The 17,199-nt window shown below is 41.4% G+C and overlaps 2 protein-coding genes across 4 annotated transcripts; one reads left to right on the top strand and one right to left on the bottom strand.

The window, feature by feature from the left end:
• Window positions 1-26: 26 nt before the first annotated feature.
• Window positions 27-2,171, bottom strand: LOC6529542 (RE1-silencing transcription factor A). Its single transcript, XM_002090504.4, has 3 exons — window positions 1,112-2,171; window positions 786-1,049; window positions 27-729 (listed from the first exon to the last, which is right to left on the bottom strand). The coding sequence occupies exons 1-3, from the start codon at window positions 1,973-1,975 to the stop codon at window positions 409-411; spliced, it is 1,449 nt and encodes a 482-aa protein (XP_002090540.1). The 5' UTR covers window positions 1,976-2,171; the 3' UTR covers window positions 27-408.
• Window positions 2,172-2,671: 500 nt separating this feature from the next.
• On the top strand, window positions 2,672-15,895 carry LOC6529543 (transient receptor potential-gamma protein). Of its 3 annotated transcripts, none has more exons than XM_015196893.2 (18): window positions 2,672-2,821; window positions 3,790-3,919; window positions 7,608-7,650; window positions 9,557-9,735; window positions 9,811-10,179; window positions 10,236-10,568; window positions 10,636-10,818; window positions 10,874-11,108; window positions 11,169-11,464; window positions 11,527-11,795; window positions 11,988-12,104; window positions 12,173-12,368; window positions 12,437-12,631; window positions 12,695-12,920; window positions 12,991-13,344; window positions 13,731-14,006; window positions 14,069-14,187; window positions 14,246-15,895. In XM_015196893.2, the coding sequence occupies exons 5-18, from the start codon at window positions 9,829-9,831 to the stop codon at window positions 14,468-14,470; spliced, it is 3,375 nt and encodes a 1,124-aa protein (XP_015052379.1). In that variant the 5' UTR covers window positions 2,672-2,821; window positions 3,790-3,919; window positions 7,608-7,650; window positions 9,557-9,735; window positions 9,811-9,828; the 3' UTR covers window positions 14,471-15,895. The 3 variants fall into 3 exon arrangements, with proteins under 3 accessions (XP_015052379.1, XP_015052378.1, XP_002090541.2); XM_015196892.2 differs by having other exon boundaries at window positions 12,994-13,344; XM_002090505.4 differs by lacking the exon at window positions 7,608-7,650.
• Window positions 15,896-17,199: the final 1,304 nt, after the last annotated feature.

Here is a 17,199-nt window from a genome sequence, read left to right on the forward strand (position 1 = left end):
GTCTAAAATCACAAATCACAAGAAACTTGTGATTGCAGTTTGACACAGGTTTATTCAAAATTGTAGTTCGTCATATTTAAAGATATATACTATTATTTTTTTTAAATTGATTTTTTTCCGACAATACAATATATTATTTTGTGCGATCGTATTGTTGAAATTTTCAACACGCAATTTATCGAATAACATTATTTTTAATTTACAATTCCTAAATATATTTCTGATGTTTATCAACTTATGACTAATGATTTATCAATCTATATCTATTTATACTTATACTTTTTTTTGGACTTATTGTTAGTGGTTTTTTTCTGGTGCTAAAGTACTTTTCCTTAATTCGTTTACTATACACTTTAAATAATAAACTGTACAATTTAATTTTTGAAAAGGTTTCCATCGAGTTTGACTTCACGTGCCCTGTTTAGAGTACATGTCCTTGACTATCTGCATGCGAGTCATTCGAGTCGCTGACAGCCAGGAGTCCTTAATTTGAAATGCCTCAAACTGTTTGCGATCTTCCTTGAAGGGCTTGTAATAAACATCATAGATTATGCGCAGGATGCGCTGCACATTTGCCTGCGACGGTTTCTTCGAGTGATTCGCAAATATTTGGTTCTTGTGCATCTTCGTGTACTTGCCATCATCCCACCAATCTGGAAAATCTGTATCTGCATCGTCAGTTCTAAGTTCCTCCTTGTCTTCAACTGTGGGACTAATGTGATGTACAGCCTTTAGTGATAAAAACCTTGTTAGAAAAAGTGAGTTTTCGTTCAGTTTTCTCTTACGTCCGGAGTACTCCAACTCCAAGTCAGTTCTGGCGGCGGGGACTGTTTTCCTTCGTGTGGTTTCTCTTCGCTCAGCATTCGCTCGAGAAATTCATCCTGGTGATCTTCCTCGGCAAGGGACAGGGCCAACTCATCGTCCAATTCATCCATTTGCTGCTGGGCGGAAATTGAAGGGTTCCTCATGGGCATGTCTAGTTTTGTTGGAGCTCCTGGCGGCGGATCTATTGCCTGGAACCATCGCAGCTGGCCATTAACATTGACAGCCTGAAGAGAATAGAAAAGAATTGAAGCTCGAAATTCACATCTACATATATAGCAAAGCTTACGATGACGTGCTTATCGCTGATGTCTCCATGGATAATCTGCGGTTTGCAAATGGTGATGATGGGTGGCTGCTCCTCCTGCAGTTCCTCGTAAACATATTCCTCATTTTCTTCCTCGTGTTCATTTTTGACATGTTTCTCTATCACACTGCTAAGGATGGCTTCTTTTGCTTTTGGCAGTACTGGCAGTATCTTGTTCTTTGCCGGCAAAGGGATGTTTCCGTGCTCCACCTGCTTTTTCAGCATAGGTACTTCAATAATTTGGTCCTCCAGCATCTGTTGCTTGGTGTGCCGTTGTTTCAACTGCTGATCCTTCAGCTTTTGCACCTTCTGCTTCAGCATTTGCTTCTCCAGCAGCATCTCTTGGCGCAGTTCCTCCGCAGTTTGTACGGCCTCCTCTATGCCCGAGTGACGTAGCTCGTGGTGCCGCTTGAGATTAGCCTTTCTGTCGGAGCTGTACGTGCAAAGGGAGCATTTAAATGTCCTGTGGCTCTTCTCCGGATTGTTATGCACCATCAGGTGGCGCTTAAGGTCGTAGGGGCGATTTGTTTCGTATCTGCAGCCCATCACCTGGCATTGCATCTTGACATTGCGATGCTGGTGCGGCGTATCCGGCAACCCCTTCTTGGATGCAGGATGCTTGAGGGACACATGTCGTTTCAGATTCGACGCCTTGTCGGTGCTGTAGATGCAAACGGGACATCCGTACAGCTTGGGTTCTGTAATTCCGGCGTGGGACTCCTCATGACGCGACAGGTTGAAGGGTCTATTCGTCCTGTAGGGGCACCTGGCCACGCTGCAGCGGAATTTCCAGGCGGGGCACGATCCATTTGCTTCTTCCGACGAATCCCGATCCTCGTTCAGCATTGCAAAAGTCCGCACAAGAAGCACAATCGGTAAAATTAATGCTACAGGACTAGCCTGGTGTTTGGGTATCTTGGGAACACACTCATGTCGGTGGACCACTAAGTTTTGTGTTTGGGGTACATGAACTATATGTATTTTAATTAATTTTAATTACATGTTTGTTTGTTTAGTGCACATATCGATGACTGCTGATATCGATTAGTGTACGAAAGGCACTGATATTGAATACATAATTGAAAGTCTCAACTATCGCAGAGAAAAAAAAAAGTGTTGCAAACATTTACAATGCTAGTGTTGCTAATCGCTATTATATTGCGCGGATTTTTTAAATTACCGCAAAGTTTGATTTCAACAAAATTTGAGTATAGCTTTCTACTCAAATTGGGAAATTTGGAACATAAAATAGAAAACGACACATAAGACCTAAAAGAAAGTGCTACCTACCACCAACTGTTTTGTACGCCCATGCAGATGCTGCCTGTTCTTGCAAGAGGTCATTATCCTTGCCGCCGTTTTACTACAGGACACATGCGCTCTGCATCGCCTGCAGCCGGCTTGCCGTTTTCATTGAGTTTTTGGGGCCACCATTGAATAGAAATACCCCCTCAGTCATTTAAACTCGGTTCAGAGTTCGTCTGGGCTGTAAGAATCGTTTTTGGGATCGGGAGTCCTTGCAGTTTTTCAGCTGTTTCGACATTTTCACTTGCTCAGTTGAAAGTCGACTGCTGGCCAAGGCGCACAAGAAACTCGGAAACAGCGGGCAACCCAAAAATATTTTTAATTAATAAAGCCAACAAAAAAAATTCTATATTCGGCCAAAGGCAAACGAAAAGCTCGAGAAAGAAAGTAAATTTCAAATAAAAAATGCCTAGCCCCTTGCCATTTGTGTGCTTGTGTGCTTCTGTGTTATTGTCTAGGCCATTAAAATAATTGCACAAATATATCCGGTTATGCTGGGCCTGCTAAAAGCAACAGGGAATACTAAATAAATAAGCAACCCCCTGAAAAAAACGCTTTAATTGGTTAGCCAACGCCCCCTTTCTATGCTTACCGACGTTTTTTCTAAACCCTCAACTGTGTTTGCCGTTCTAAATTGGCATAAATTCATTTATGGGTCAAACACCCTCTTAAAAGTTACCAAACCGTACAAAAAATATATGAAAAAGTACCCCCTTGCACTTGAGTGTATTGGTGTCGGGGTTTCGTCTATGTGTGTGTGTGTGCACTTCCGGTTGCAGAGCACGGAACGGAAATATGCAGTGGAAAGCCCCTCCCAACATGTTACGAATTTCAAATTGCGCAAGGTTATTCCAAGTGAAAGAAACCTCCAAAAAGATATCCGCAATCATTCTTAAATACTCGAATATTTCGAAAATTAACTAATTCGGCAGCCTCTATCACCCACTCATTAGTCAGTAAAAACGTGCAATTAAAGCCAAATAAAGCAATCATGGAAATTAAATCAAATTATTGAAAACAATTTTCGCTGCAAAATGTTTATAATTCATACGATATGTTTTTCATCTTTTTCGCGGCGTTTCTCACGCAAACGTAAACAATTAAAGAACAACGTATCAGGGTAATCGTATTTAGATGCTCTTGAAATTCTAATATATTCACAAAAACGCGATCACTTAAAATCTTTTACATAAATATAAAAACAAAACAAAAATTTTAAAACTACATTTAGTTTTAAAATAAAACGCACTTTTGCATAAACATATAATTGCTAGAGTATTACAAAATTCAAATCTAATTTCGTGAAAGTTTCCAAGTACGTGGCATCAATATTTGTATTTTTCGGATGATTTCAGCTATTGGCCTGGCCGGAATCAGTTTTCAGTTTCGTTTTGATTCTCGACCTCTGACCTCGTTGCTGCACTGGAGGTTCTACGACAGCAAACTCGTTCAATTGCCGCCCTCAAGAGGAAATCTCAACTCAAGGTGAGTAAAGGTGTGCCCCATACACAGAAAAATATTCACAGATACGTTACTACTTTAATGGGAATATTTATTTGCAATAAAAATAAATGAATAGTTTAAATTGGCTCCATATTGTTAACCATATGAGCTTGGTTTTAAAATAATAGGAACAGTCAATCCTAATTTAAGGTCATGAGGAAGTTATTAAATAAGTACGTATCAAATAACCAATTAGTGTTACTTTTATAAAAAGATGTGCATATTTGTTTACTGCCTGAGTATGTGATAAGAATTATTACTTTGTTGCCCTGATCCGCCATTGTTTACCCAGTGGCCTTTGACCCTTTGTCCAGGTGGGGGGTACTCATACTCATACCCAATCCCATTCCCATTCTCGTCGGCATTTGCATCCCCATCATCGTCCTGTCGATGACTCTTCAGTGTCCACTTGTGCCAGTTTCTCGATTACAAGAAGCAGGGGCTTCTACTAAAGAAGGGGAGAAGGTCGCACTGTACCGAAAGAATTTTCATCTATTTCCATCTGGGTTTCAGAGCCATGGGAAGCTGGAGGTGTTGCACTCGACGCTTGTGCTTTATTAACTTAATTTAAGTAGGGGGGCACATAAGAGGGGAGCTTAAAGAAAAGACTCAATGCTAAAGGAAAGAGAACAATTCTGATTGATTAGTGCTTTGAAAGGTGCTTATGCTTTTATTGTTATTATTGTTCTGTTCGATTCCAATCACTTGGATTCTCCATTTGGCACGAGTGCATTTTCCATGACAAACAAAAATTTAAACCTAAAGTACACGAAGTCTTTATTTAAATGTGCAACAATGTATTAAATCAAAGCAATATGATTCAAATAAACGAATGTTTAGCGTAAACATGGCCAAAAATAGAGGTTTCCATATATTTATTCTGCAAACATCAATGAGGCCGTCAAAATAGATTAGCAAATTTATTGATACTTTTAATTCTGAGGAATCGCAGACGGCACATTAAATAGGAAGATATTATCCCATTGGTATACCTTTTTTTGATGTATCGTTCAGCATTTGCTGTAGATAATTCGAAGTAAAAAATTATTTGTAGAGGAGAACTTTTATTTAATACTTTAAAATCGAATTAACTCTTTCCGAAAGTCTGGCCATTCTGCAAGCCCTAAGAAAAGGTTCTTATATTTTGATGCCATTCTTAGCCAGGCGCGTTTCGTGCATTACTGCAAAAAATGGAACCGTAAGAACGAGTTAACCTACTTTCAGGTTGCAGGTGTGTGTTTCCACGAGCATTAGTGCTTGTGCGGGGTGCATACAGTTGCAATCCAGTTGTTTCATGCATGTAAACAAACAAACAGAGGCACAAACACCAATGCAAAGGCGAACACATGCAAGAAGTTTGATTCATTTGCATGTTGCACCCCCAACAAAAACTTCCACACAAACATGGATACTCACCCACACACACACACACACTCACGCCCACACACAACCGTATACACCCGACTGCACACAAGTGCAACTACAACAAACCTCGCAGAAATACTGTGGAGGTCAAAATAATAATAATAAGTTGAGCAATGGCAATTTTCAAGTATTTAGCATAATCATTTATAAATATATGCAGTTTTTTTAACTCTAGCAAAAGTAATATCATTATATAATTCTATATAAAAACGATCTAGAAATTGAAGATAAATTACATTTTAAAGTGCACTTATTTTATATTATTTTAATTATTTATTTGATTTAAAAAATAAATTTCGCAAATTACCGTGAATTTTGTAAGTTTAAATTAGGTTGTTGCATATCCATAAATATATACTTTTTAAATTACTTCTTTTTTGGACACATTCGTAGAGGTGGCGAGAGGCGGAGGACAGTTAAACAGCTTTTAAGCGCAAACAAAACCCACAAACGGAAGGGTGTAGAAGTGGAAAAGGGGAAGAGAGGTGAAGGGGTAAAGGGGGAAAGGGGTGCCTTGGGGTCACCGCAGGCGAGTGCAGTGCCCTCAATTAGAAGGCGCTCAAGGACACCGTCAGCGACAACACGAATGGCAACGACAGCTGCTCGCTAAGTTCGCCTTTAATTGCTGACAACACGGCGTATACGTAATGCCGACCTGCATTTTCCTCAGTAAAATATTGTGCTGTGCCTTCCTAAACATTAAGTTTGGACTTCTACGGCTGCACCCCTGCCCTTTGAACTGTTTCTGAAGCAGTTCGTGCTTGGCCTTTCTCCAAAAACGGATGAGAAATGCAAAAATTAAGGGTGAATGGGGTTCCAAGTAGTTGGCGTTGCCTTGGCTGGCATCCTTTGGTATCCACAGCAACGTCTTCAGACTCAAGTTACTGCCGCAAACAAAAACAGAACCAAAAGAAAGTTAGGACGTAGCGAAAGCGTATTGGCTTTTATTAATGCCCTATGATAGGCCATCAAATAAGTGAGAATCATAATTAGCGTATAAGTATAACTTTTTTAGCTCAAACCGCATAAAGAAGTATTTATGCATGCTTTTTTTTATTGCTGAGTGCAGCTCAAGTAGTATACAAACTTTAGACAACTTAAGAAATATTTATCAGCTAATTTAATCGCAATAGTAAGTTGTTCGGCTTTATGGAGAGCTCTTAGGCTCCTTCATGTATCCTCCACTGCTTTGGCTTTTGCTGATGATGTTGTTGCAATTATTGTTGCGGTTCGTCCTCGACGTTGTCTTTGCCTGCGGAATATCCAAGGACACGCACTGTGTGTGTGGAGCCACAAGTCGTTGGCGTTTGTTGCCCGCCACAAGGACACTTGAGGCATGCATGCCAGATTTGTGCCACCCACTCCCGCCTCTCGTCCTGCCGTCGGTGCTCCAGCAGCCTCCCAAGGATCGGTGGCCGGATGTTGGAGCAGCCTTCGCCGGAGGTGAAGCGACAAACCTGAACCTGAATTTCTCCTCGGACCACAACCATCCCGCATGCTCACTTACACAGAACGAAATGGGGGCCTGTGGAGACTCGATTTATTCTGAGTTCCGGTTATGGCCATACTTTCGCATATCAACACAGCTTTGGCTTACTTCAGATTGGTAAAAATTAAAATTTAGGACATAATTCATCTGCTTAAGTATCTTCCCATTTCTTTCGGTGTATTTCTCTGTATCTATCTCACTCTCCGAGAGCTTGTGTGGGTGGGTGGCTTCATGTTTTGTGGCTGCTTGTTTGGTCAGCCATGAAGGTAACAACAAACGCTGCAGACCCGCCCACACACCACCCACTGCAGCCCCCGCTCACCTTAACCCCCTCGTTGTTGTTACTTGCAATCTTGACATTTAATTATCCGCCGTTGGCTGCATCTCCCACTGAGCCTGCCGAGGATTCTGTGTGTCAAGGTTCTCGGTTTGTTTTCGGCGGCTGGCGGGACACGCATTTGGTGAGGTGATCTGTTGCCAAGGCTGAAATTCAAGAATGGAAATCGACAAAATGTTCAAGGCAGAATTCATCAATTTGCGATACTTTCGAGAGTGGATACATACAAAATATAATAAAGAAAATGGGGTTTTAAAGTTGTTCGTAGTGATACAAATATTACACATAACACAAGTTTAGCTATAATTGCTATGCGTTTTTCGCACCTCTTTAATGTTAACTTTTTAGTTTAAATTAAAGCATTTGTACTAACTAACTAACAAATGGTTAACCGCTTGCTTTCTATATTACCCTTCCAGTTGTCGAAATGGAGCGATGCGAAAGCCGGCGAAGAAGGAGAAGGTGAGCTATTAATCCTGAAGACATATAGTGCGCATATCAACATTAAGTATACGCAACGTAGTTGACACTAAAACGCAGACAATGACTTCTTATTGCAGTCGTATTATGGGGGAATCTGTTAGATAAGTTAAATTTATCGCGTCATAAATAATCACCAGCAGATTTGTGGAAGCATAAACCTAAATTTCAACTAAACACCATTCTATATAAAAATTTTGTTGCTCATTATCTAGTAGTTTGTATAAGGTTTGAGTAGCTTCACTCGGTGAAGTAAGCATTGTAACTTATTTAGCTCCTAATAGATGCACGTAAATAATAAATGGAGACCTAAACAGCTGCAGTTTCAGCAGGAATTTAAATTGCACATGCAGGTGTATGATGTCTGACTTTTCAGGTCAATCAATAGCATTCCGATGGGTCCCGCCTGCGATTAGTGTGTCAGCCGTGAAAACGATTTTTTCTGGGTGTGTGCGAGTGCTTGCCTGATCGTGTGTGTGAGTGTATGTGTGTGCGGCACAGTCGACGCTAATTTTCTTGGCTTGCAATATGGTTTACCTGTGCTCGCGACCTACGACAACATAAATGAAAGTTGCCTAGGTTAAGTCTGCGCAGACTCACACAAAGGCACTCAAAGGAATACGCTAATATAAAAGTCTGCATGTGTACATATCTGCATGTCCTAGTTATGTAAGTGTGTCTGTGTTGTCGGTGCAATCAATGAAAGTTCAACGCTCGTGAAAGGAAAAATGCGACTTTGCCTTGTCTGAATCACCAGATATTCGAACAAAGTAACCACTAAATCGTAACTTACAAGTGTTCAAAAAACTTTGTCCTAAGCTTTAGTCCTAAAACATGTTAGAATTAGGAGAATAATTTATATATTTAATGCAAGCTATGTTTTTAACGTTCGAGGGATAAAGTAGTTTCACACTAAATACATGACATCAATATTAATTTGTGTAGCATACTTTTCTAGGTAAAAAAGGTTATTTTTGTTAAGAATTGTATGCATCACTCATTAAAGGCATAAGGGAATATTATTTCTAATGTATTAAAAATTTAAAAACACTAAATGAACCTGATGCTAGGTGAAGTTTGAGGGCGATATAGAAAACATTCGAATTGGCGCTTGCAAAGCTTTATTTTCATTCATTTTGCTGAGTAACGCGTATCAAATAGTCGATAAGTCCGACTACCACATTTATTATTATAATTTGTGGGTAGTTTGACTATATACCCTATTCGAGATGTATGAACATTTGTTTACAATTTTTAGGTCGCATTTCAGCTTAGTGTTTGTTTGGCTGCCGATGCGCCCAATGTCGTTTGAAATGAAATGCCAAAAAGTGACAACACTTCTACCACACACACACACATGTATTGAATACTATAAACGGAAAAGGCAAAACAAAAATGGCAGGCAATAGCTGACCCAGATTTCTGATGCCACCCCGCAAGCCAACATATATCGCTTATACGCCACGTGTTTGTGTTTGCTTTACGGGTTTGCTCTTCTTTTTTGCTTTTTGTGCTTGCATTTTCCGATTGAATGTGATTATTTTATTTCCCAGCCATGATAACGATAACGATTATATCCCAAGGCCATATAAAATCAGAGCAAATATTTTTTAATGGCAATTTGATGATTTGCAGGAGCTTTTGCCTTGAACAACACCTAAGTGTTTGTGTGCGTGTAGGTCCTGTTCAAGGTTGAACTGGGTTGAACATAACCGGATTATCTTCACTAGACATCTGTATAAACATCTAACAAGAAGCCTTGTGGTTTCCAATGAATCTTTAATTTTAACTCAAATTTGTGTAATATTTTTATATAGAGTGCCTATAGTATTTTTACGTATGTATATATTTTAAACACACTTGTAATACTGTTTAAAATGTAATTTAGACGACGGAAAAAAGCTTCACTTTGTGAGTCCCGCGCGCCGGAAATCGGTGCTGGCCCCAATCCTCAATAAAATCAAGAATGGCGCGGATGCGGCGGACAGTGCCGAGAAGAAACTGGGCAGCGAGAGCAGCGGCAGTGGCCACATAGCGGTCCAGATTGAGCCCGCCAGAAGGGTCAAGGTGGGTTTAGCACAGGATAGCCCGATGATTAGTCCACGTATTAACTGAACTAACTGACTGACGCTAATCCTCTAGCGGCACAGCATCCACGGCATGATGGAGGAGGAGAACACGATCCGGCCGCATCAGGAGATTCGGCAGCTGACGCTGGAGGAGAAGAAGTTCCTGCTGGCCGTGGAGAGGGGCGATATGGCCGGCACTCGCAGGATGCTGCAGAAGGCCCAGGACACGGAGTACATCAATGTGAACTGCGTGGACCCACTGGGACGAACAGCCCTGCTGATGGCCATCGACAATGAGAATCTGGAAATGGTGGAGCTGCTGATCAACTACAATGTGGACACCAAGGATGCCCTGCTGCATTCCATCTCTGAGGAGTTCGTTGAGGCTGTGGAGGTGCTGCTGGACCACGAAAACGTCACCTTTCACAGTGAGGGCAATCACGTACGTCTGTTTTGCGGTTTAATTCATGACTCCAGCCAATATATTTTCACCCCAAGAGTTGGGAATCCGCCTCAGAGGACACGTCGACCTTCACGCCGGACATTACGCCCCTGATCCTGGCGGCTCACCGCGACAACTATGAGATCATCAAGATCCTCTTGGATCGGGGTGCCGTGCTGCCCATGCCCCATGACGTGCGATGTGGCTGTGATGAGTGCGTTCAGTCGCGGCAGGAGGACTCCCTCAGGCACTCGAGATCGCGCATCAACGCGTATCGCGCCCTGGCCAGTCCCAGTTTGATAGCACTCTCCTCCAAGGACCCCATCCTCACGGCCTTCGAGCTGTCCTGGGAGCTGCGCCGGCTCAGCTTTCTCGAGCACGAATTTAAGGTGGGTCTTGGCACCATGGCACCATGGCACCTCAGTAACACATATTACATTCTACATTGCCCCGCAGAACGAGTACCAGGAGCTGCGCAAGCAGTGCCAGGACTTCGCCACCGCCCTGCTGGACCACACTCGCACCTCCCACGAGCTGGAGATTCTGCTTAACCACGATCCCACCGGTCCGGTTTACGAGCACGGCGAACGGATGCATTTAAACCGCCTGAAGCTGGCCATTAAGCTGCGCCAGAAAAAGGTGGGTGCACCGTATATTGTTCCAAAAATTACATAAATAGGGTTAACCCATTTAGTTTGTCGCTCACTCGAATGTTCAACAATTGCTGGCAAGCATTTGGTACGAAGGATTGCCCGGATTCCGGAGGAAGAACATGGCACTGCAGGCTGTGGACATCATCAGGATCGGCATCATGTTCCCCATCTTCTCGCTGGCCTATATCCTGGCACCCTACTCCAGCATTGGCCAAACAATGCGGAAACCTTTCATCAAGTTCATATGCCACAGCGCCTCGTACTTCACCTTTCTGTGTAAGCACACCTTACTTAAACAAATTTAGTTAATACAATCATTTCTCTCGATTTTCCCAGTTCTTTTGATGTTGGCTTCTCAGCGGATTGAGACCTTCATTGGAGGCTGGTTCTTTGCTGATTCCTCAGGAATGCTCAACACGATGGAGGAGCTGCCCACGAAGCGAGGTGCCAAGCCCACCTTCATTGAGTGGCTAATCCTGGCCTGGGTGAGCGGACTCATATGGAGCGAGGTGAAGCAACTGTGGGACGTTGGTCTGCAGGAGTACCTAAACGACATGTGGAATGTGATTGACTTTGTGACGAACTCCTTATACGTGGCCACAGTGGCTTTGCGGGTTGTGTCCTTTTTCCAGGTAAACTTCGAGCGTAAAATGCATTGAATTCCATTCTAATTAGCTAAAACGTATTGCGCTAGGTCCAAAAGGAGATGATTTACAACTCGCATGCCACGGATCTGCCGAGGGAGCGGTGGGACGCCTGGGACCCGATGCTGATATCGGAGGGTCTATTCAGTGCAGCGAACATTTTCAGTAGCCTCAAGCTGGTTTATATATTCTCGGTGAATCCGCATCTGGGGCCACTGCAGGTGTCGCTGTCCCGGATGGTGATGGACATCATGAAGTTCTTCTTTTTATATGTCCTGGTCCTCTTCGCATTTGGCAGTGGACTCAACCAGTTACTGTGGTGAGCATATACAAAAACACTTTCTTAAGAAAGCTATTACTACGCAAGACAATTCATTGATATATCGACGAGGCAAATGATCCTAATCAAGAATATACATTTTAATTACTAAATAATAACCATTCCTATTTCATCTCAATAATTTGAGATTAAGTTTCGTATAATCCTTAGATTCAATTTTAACATTTTAAGGTACTACGCCGATCTCGAGAAGAAACGCTGTCCTGAAGTTTCGCCCATGAGTGCTCTTCTTAACATGAATGGAACCAATGATCCGAACGCTTGCATTGTGTGGCGCCGATTCTCCAAGTAACTAATAAAACTAATAACCTACAAGTACTAGAGTTCTAATGAAATACTTTCCTTTTCTCCTTTAGCTTATTCGAAACCACACAAACCCTCTTCTGGGCTGTCTTCGGCCTGATAGATTTGGACAGCTTTGAGTTGGATGGGATCAAGATCTTTACCAGGTTCTGGGGCATGCTGATGTTTGGAACTTACTCGGTTATAAATATTGTGGTGCTGCTTAACCTTCTTATTGCCATGATGAATCATTCGTATCAACTTATTTCGGTGGGATATTTTTATCCATCAAAATCCATAAAAAATGATCATCTGATGTACGCTTCTGATTTTTAAAGGAACGCGCTGATGTGGAGTGGAAGTTTGCTCGCTCGAAACTCTGGATAAGCTACTTTGAGGAGGGCGGAACCTGTCCACCGCCTTTCAACATTATACCCACTCCAAAGTCCATTTGGTACGCCATTAAGTGGATGCGTCGCGTCTTCTGCAGCGGATCCTCTGCCGCTCGACGGGAACACCTAAAGACAATACGAGTAAGTGAACATATTAGTCATATATCTTTCTTCTCTCATATATCCTTCTTGAATCTCCTGTAGCGAAAGGCGCAGCAGGCTAGCGATCGGGACTTTAAGTACCAGCAGATAATGCGCAATTTGGTCAGAAGGTATGTAACTGTGGAGCAGCGGAAGGCCGAGTCCCAGGGAGTCACCGAGGACGACGTGAACGAGATCAAGCAGGATATATCCGCCTTCCGGTGCGAGCTGGTGGAAATACTCAAGAACAGCGGAATGGATACGAATGTGACGGCGGGTCATGGAGGTGGTAAGCTCACAGAATCTCTGGAAGATTGCTAACAACCCTCTATTTAAATGGGTTTTCTTTCGGCCCACAGGAGGTGGTGGCAAGAAAAACCGCCAGAAGGAGCGTCGCTTAATGAAGGGATTCAATATCGCACCGCCTGGCTCTACGGGATCGCTGGCTCCTGTTGCCGAGTTCTCCACCTCGCTCGACAACTATGATAACCAACACGAGATCCTCAGCTCCACACTATCCACCCTCTTTACGCCGAACTTTATGCACAAGCGCCAGCAAAGTCAGGCCGGTGGATCGGAGTCCCCGACCACGCCCACTGCCCCCCAGGGAACTCTGGGTGCGGCAACGACCGCCACTAGCCAGGTCACCAAGTACAACAAGTCCGCTCTGAAGCCGTACAACAAGCGCATTGCTGGACACAAAAAGCGATGGGGTATGTGAATATATCGAAATTAAGGAAACATAGTCATATCTTACTATGTTTAAATGCTTGCAATAATACTAATAGTTGTTACACATTTATGAGTTAGAGCTTAGGAGATACTACAATTGTACCCGTTTCTCCTTGAAAAGTATGTAATAACAAATGTTAAGCGTTTCACAAAATTTGTGGCCAACTTTTAACGATATGAAAAAAGTATGCCCCCAAACAAATTCTAATTACAATTAATATAACCACCCCCAGTTTGCTCACGTGAGCAATAATTTCTTTCTTGGTCGCACCACCGCCAGCTGAGAAAGAGGTATCTGATAGTCGAGGAACTCGACTATATTGTTCCTCCTTATTTTTGTATTGCCTAAACAATTATTTATTTGCAGGCACCTTAATTGAAGCAGCCAAAGTTGGCAACGTGAGCAAAATGCTGGGGCGTTCAAAGTCTGAAGACTCGGTGTGCAACTCCTCGCACACATCAACACCAGTTCATGGGCAGATGCGGGTAACCTACGCCCAGAACTCGCCCCAGCAGGGATATGGTTACCATGGAGAGACCAGTTCCACGGCCACATCCACACCCACCCCCACGATTTCGGTGGTTAGCAATTCGCCAGCAGCCCACTCTGGAGTGGGATCGCATTTCTTTCACACAACAAGTGGTAGGAGAAGATTTGAAGTGTATGCAGATCATTATGGTTATTTATTTGTATTTTTAATTCAGGTCTCACTGCCATTGCCGCCCTGAAGCGTAAGCGCAAAAAGTTCTCATCGAGCAAAAACATTTGTCCGGTTACCGAATCCGTGGCAGCGGCCAACGCTGCTGAGATACTAAATGATAAGGTGAGCTGCTCAGTTTGAAAATGAGCTACTAAGTTGCTAAGCTAATTCCCCCGTTCAGACCCTTAAGCGGGTGTCCAGCTATCCTGCAGCCGAGGCCGGAGTGCAGCACAATCCGGCCCAGTTGGTCAAGCCGCGGCGACATGAGCAAACGCAGAGTCAACACGATTCGGTGGAGACCAACTCGACCTTTACGCTGTCCATTGATCCATCCAATACGTCAGTGAACTCCAGGGAACCGCTGATCAGCACCAGTTGTGTTTCGACCACCGGAGCTATTGGTTGAGGGAATTTTTTGGATGTGATGGACGCCAGAGATACCAAAGATGAAGCAGCAAACTACTTAAATGGCGCACCTGAAGCAGACACTTACATACATAAATACTATGCAGATACACATTGTTGACATTTTTGATATGAAAACATCACGAGTGTGCGTGTGCAGCAAAACTTACTAAAGAAGCTATACTTAGACTAACTCAGCCTAGATCTTAAATTACCTCACCATGTTAAGTTATAGACACCATTCAGATGAATAGCACACACCACTCAATAACTGTTAGTCAACACTGGCCACCCAGAAACAACTACTAAGCACTACTGAATGTATATGTCCTATACCTCAATCTATAATGTAGATTATATGTCCATCAAACTTATTTACAAAACATCGTCTATACATCTTACTACCAAATCCTCTATACCGAAAAAAGAAGAGATAAATTTGGTCAAACTTGCAGCTACGAACCAAAACGATATAGATGTTCGAGGTTTACATTTACAAGAAAATACTTTAAATTGTATTGTCAAAGCTTCCTTGCATCCAGATTTCCTCCTCAACCTGAACCCTGAAGCACACATATCATGCAAGCGCTTTATAGAGATACCTTTTACACCGAAAACAAAGAATAGATCCAATAAAATCCTTTCTTAAATACATATACGAATACGAAATACTAAACTATCCCATATCGATGTTGAACGTTGCCTTAGCATGAAACATATTTTTTATACACATAAGTTTTGGATGAACATTGAATAACTAAAACGTACTATACCCGCAATGACGAAAGCGCTGTGTATTTGTTGATTTGAGAGAAAGGATTTTGAAACCAAGGATTTGTTGTTGTTCCAGCAAGCAAGCAAGTAAGCAGAAAAGCAAAGCAAAGCTAAGCAAAAGCAAACGCAAAGCAAAACAAGTAAATAAACCAAAGATACCACAATTTTATACACCGATTTTAACCAACACGACAAACAATAATCGAATCGCATACTATATAAGTGTTTGCATTTTATGGGTATACATATATAAATCCGGACTACGGTGTGTATATCCATGGCCTGCACTCATAACGATTTTAGCATGTATTATATACATACATATATATAGAATACAAATATGAATAATCGAAATTTTTAGATGATTTTTGCGTTAAAGTAGACAAATACCCACACAACTACACGAATAATATACGGAATATCAACGAAAACAATAACAAGGAATATCAAATAGCATTTTATATAAATACTTTCCTTTGGAGCAGCAAAAATATGTTGCACAATCGCCAGATACTCGTATGTATGTATTTGCTGCTGACAAAAAAGGACCGAGCTAGCAGGCAAATGAGATACCAAATACAATGTTAAAATAAAATAAAAATTGTTATTTGCACGAAAACATAAAATAATAATAAAAACATAAGGAAACGTATGTTCAAGTAGTTTCTTTTGGGTGAAGTTGTCATTATACCCGTTACTCGTAGAGTAAAAGGGTATACTAGATTAGTTGAAAATTAAGTAACAGGTAGAAGGAAGCGTTTCCGACCATATAAAGTATATATATTCTTGATCAGGATCAATAGCCGAGTCGATTTGGCCATGTCCGTCTGTTCGTCTGTCCGTCCGTCTGTCTGTCCTTATGAACGTCGAGATCTCAGGACTACAAAAGCTAGAAAGTTGAGATTAAGCATACAGACTCCAGGGACATAGACGCAGCGCAAGTTTGATCATGATGCCATGCCCACTCTAACGCCCACAAACCGCCCAAAACTGCCACGCCCACACTTTTGAAAAAGGTTTTAATATTTTTTAATTTTTGTATTGGTGTTGTAAATTTCTATCGATTTGCCAAAAAGCTTTTTGCCACGCCCACTCTAACGGCCACAAACCGCCCAAAGCTGCCACGCCCACAATTTTGAAAAATGTTTTGATATTTTATCATTTTTGTATTAGTCTTGTAAATTTCTTTCAATTTGCTAAAAAACTTTTTGCAACGCCCACAAAACGCCAAAAACTGTCAGTGTAGAAGACCTCCTTCGCACTATCACTAGCTGAGTAACGGGTATCAGATAGTCGGGGAACTCGACTATAGCGTTCTCTTTTGTTTTTTTTTTAAATAACTTACTATATTAAATAAAAAATCCAACTTGCTCCACCTGAAATAAGAATTCACAAATAAAAACTACAGGTTTTTTTTTATTATTTGTATATCGCATTTATTTTAAATGTTTTATATATATATATATATATATTTTGCAAATAAATTTTATAAGTTGTAAACATAGAAACATACATAATTTCCATTTATTTATCATTTGATTCTGATTTAAGTTTATTTATTTATTTATATATATAAGGTTTTTAATTTGCATCAAGCAAATGTTTATGCTTTACATGAACAAACATTTGTTTCGTTTTCTTTTCTTTTGTGTATTTTTATTTTTTTGTTATTTTTCTCGTTTTTTTTAGATAAGAATCCGTTTTGTATAATTCACATTAAATGCTATGGAAAGAAACAATTACATTTAGTTTAATTTATTTAATTAGAAAAATAATAATAATTGGAATATAAATCACTTTGCCTAGTTGGGGCTGCTATAGCCACATGGGACAGCCTACGAAAAGTGTCGGGTTGAATTTATTTAGTTGGTTGGTTTGTTGGTTGTGAAATGCAACAGTTGGATTGCCAGCGAATATAGCAGCCCCAACTGGGGTTGCCTTGGTATTCTCAATGTT

This window comes from Drosophila yakuba, chromosome 2R (genome assembly GCF_016746365.2).
Source record: "Drosophila yakuba strain Tai18E2 chromosome 2R, Prin_Dyak_Tai18E2_2.1, whole genome shotgun sequence".
NCBI lineage: Eukaryota > Metazoa > Arthropoda > Insecta > Diptera > Drosophilidae > Drosophila > Drosophila yakuba.

Coding starts and splice junctions, on each gene's coding strand:
- LOC6529542 (XM_002090504.4), bottom strand. CDS start 1,975: ATGCTGAACGAGGATCGGGATTCGTCGGAAGAAGCAAATGGATCGTGC. Junction 1,050..1,111: donor TCAGCGATAAGCACGTCATC/GTAAGCTTTGCT, acceptor TATTCTCTTCAG/GCTGTCAATGTTAATGGCCA. Junction 730..785: donor GGAGTTGGAGTACTCCGGAC/GTAAGAGAAAAC, acceptor TTATCACTAAAG/GCTGTACATCACATTAGTCC.
- LOC6529543 (XM_015196893.2), top strand. CDS start 9,829: ATGATGGAGGAGGAGAACACGATCCGGCCGCATCAGGAGATTCGGCAG. Junction 14,007..14,068: donor TTTCTTTCACACAACAAGTG/GTAGGAGAAGAT, acceptor TTTTTAATTCAG/GTCTCACTGCCATTGCCGCC. Junction 14,188..14,245: donor CTGAGATACTAAATGATAAG/GTGAGCTGCTCA, acceptor TCCCCCGTTCAG/ACCCTTAAGCGGGTGTCCAG.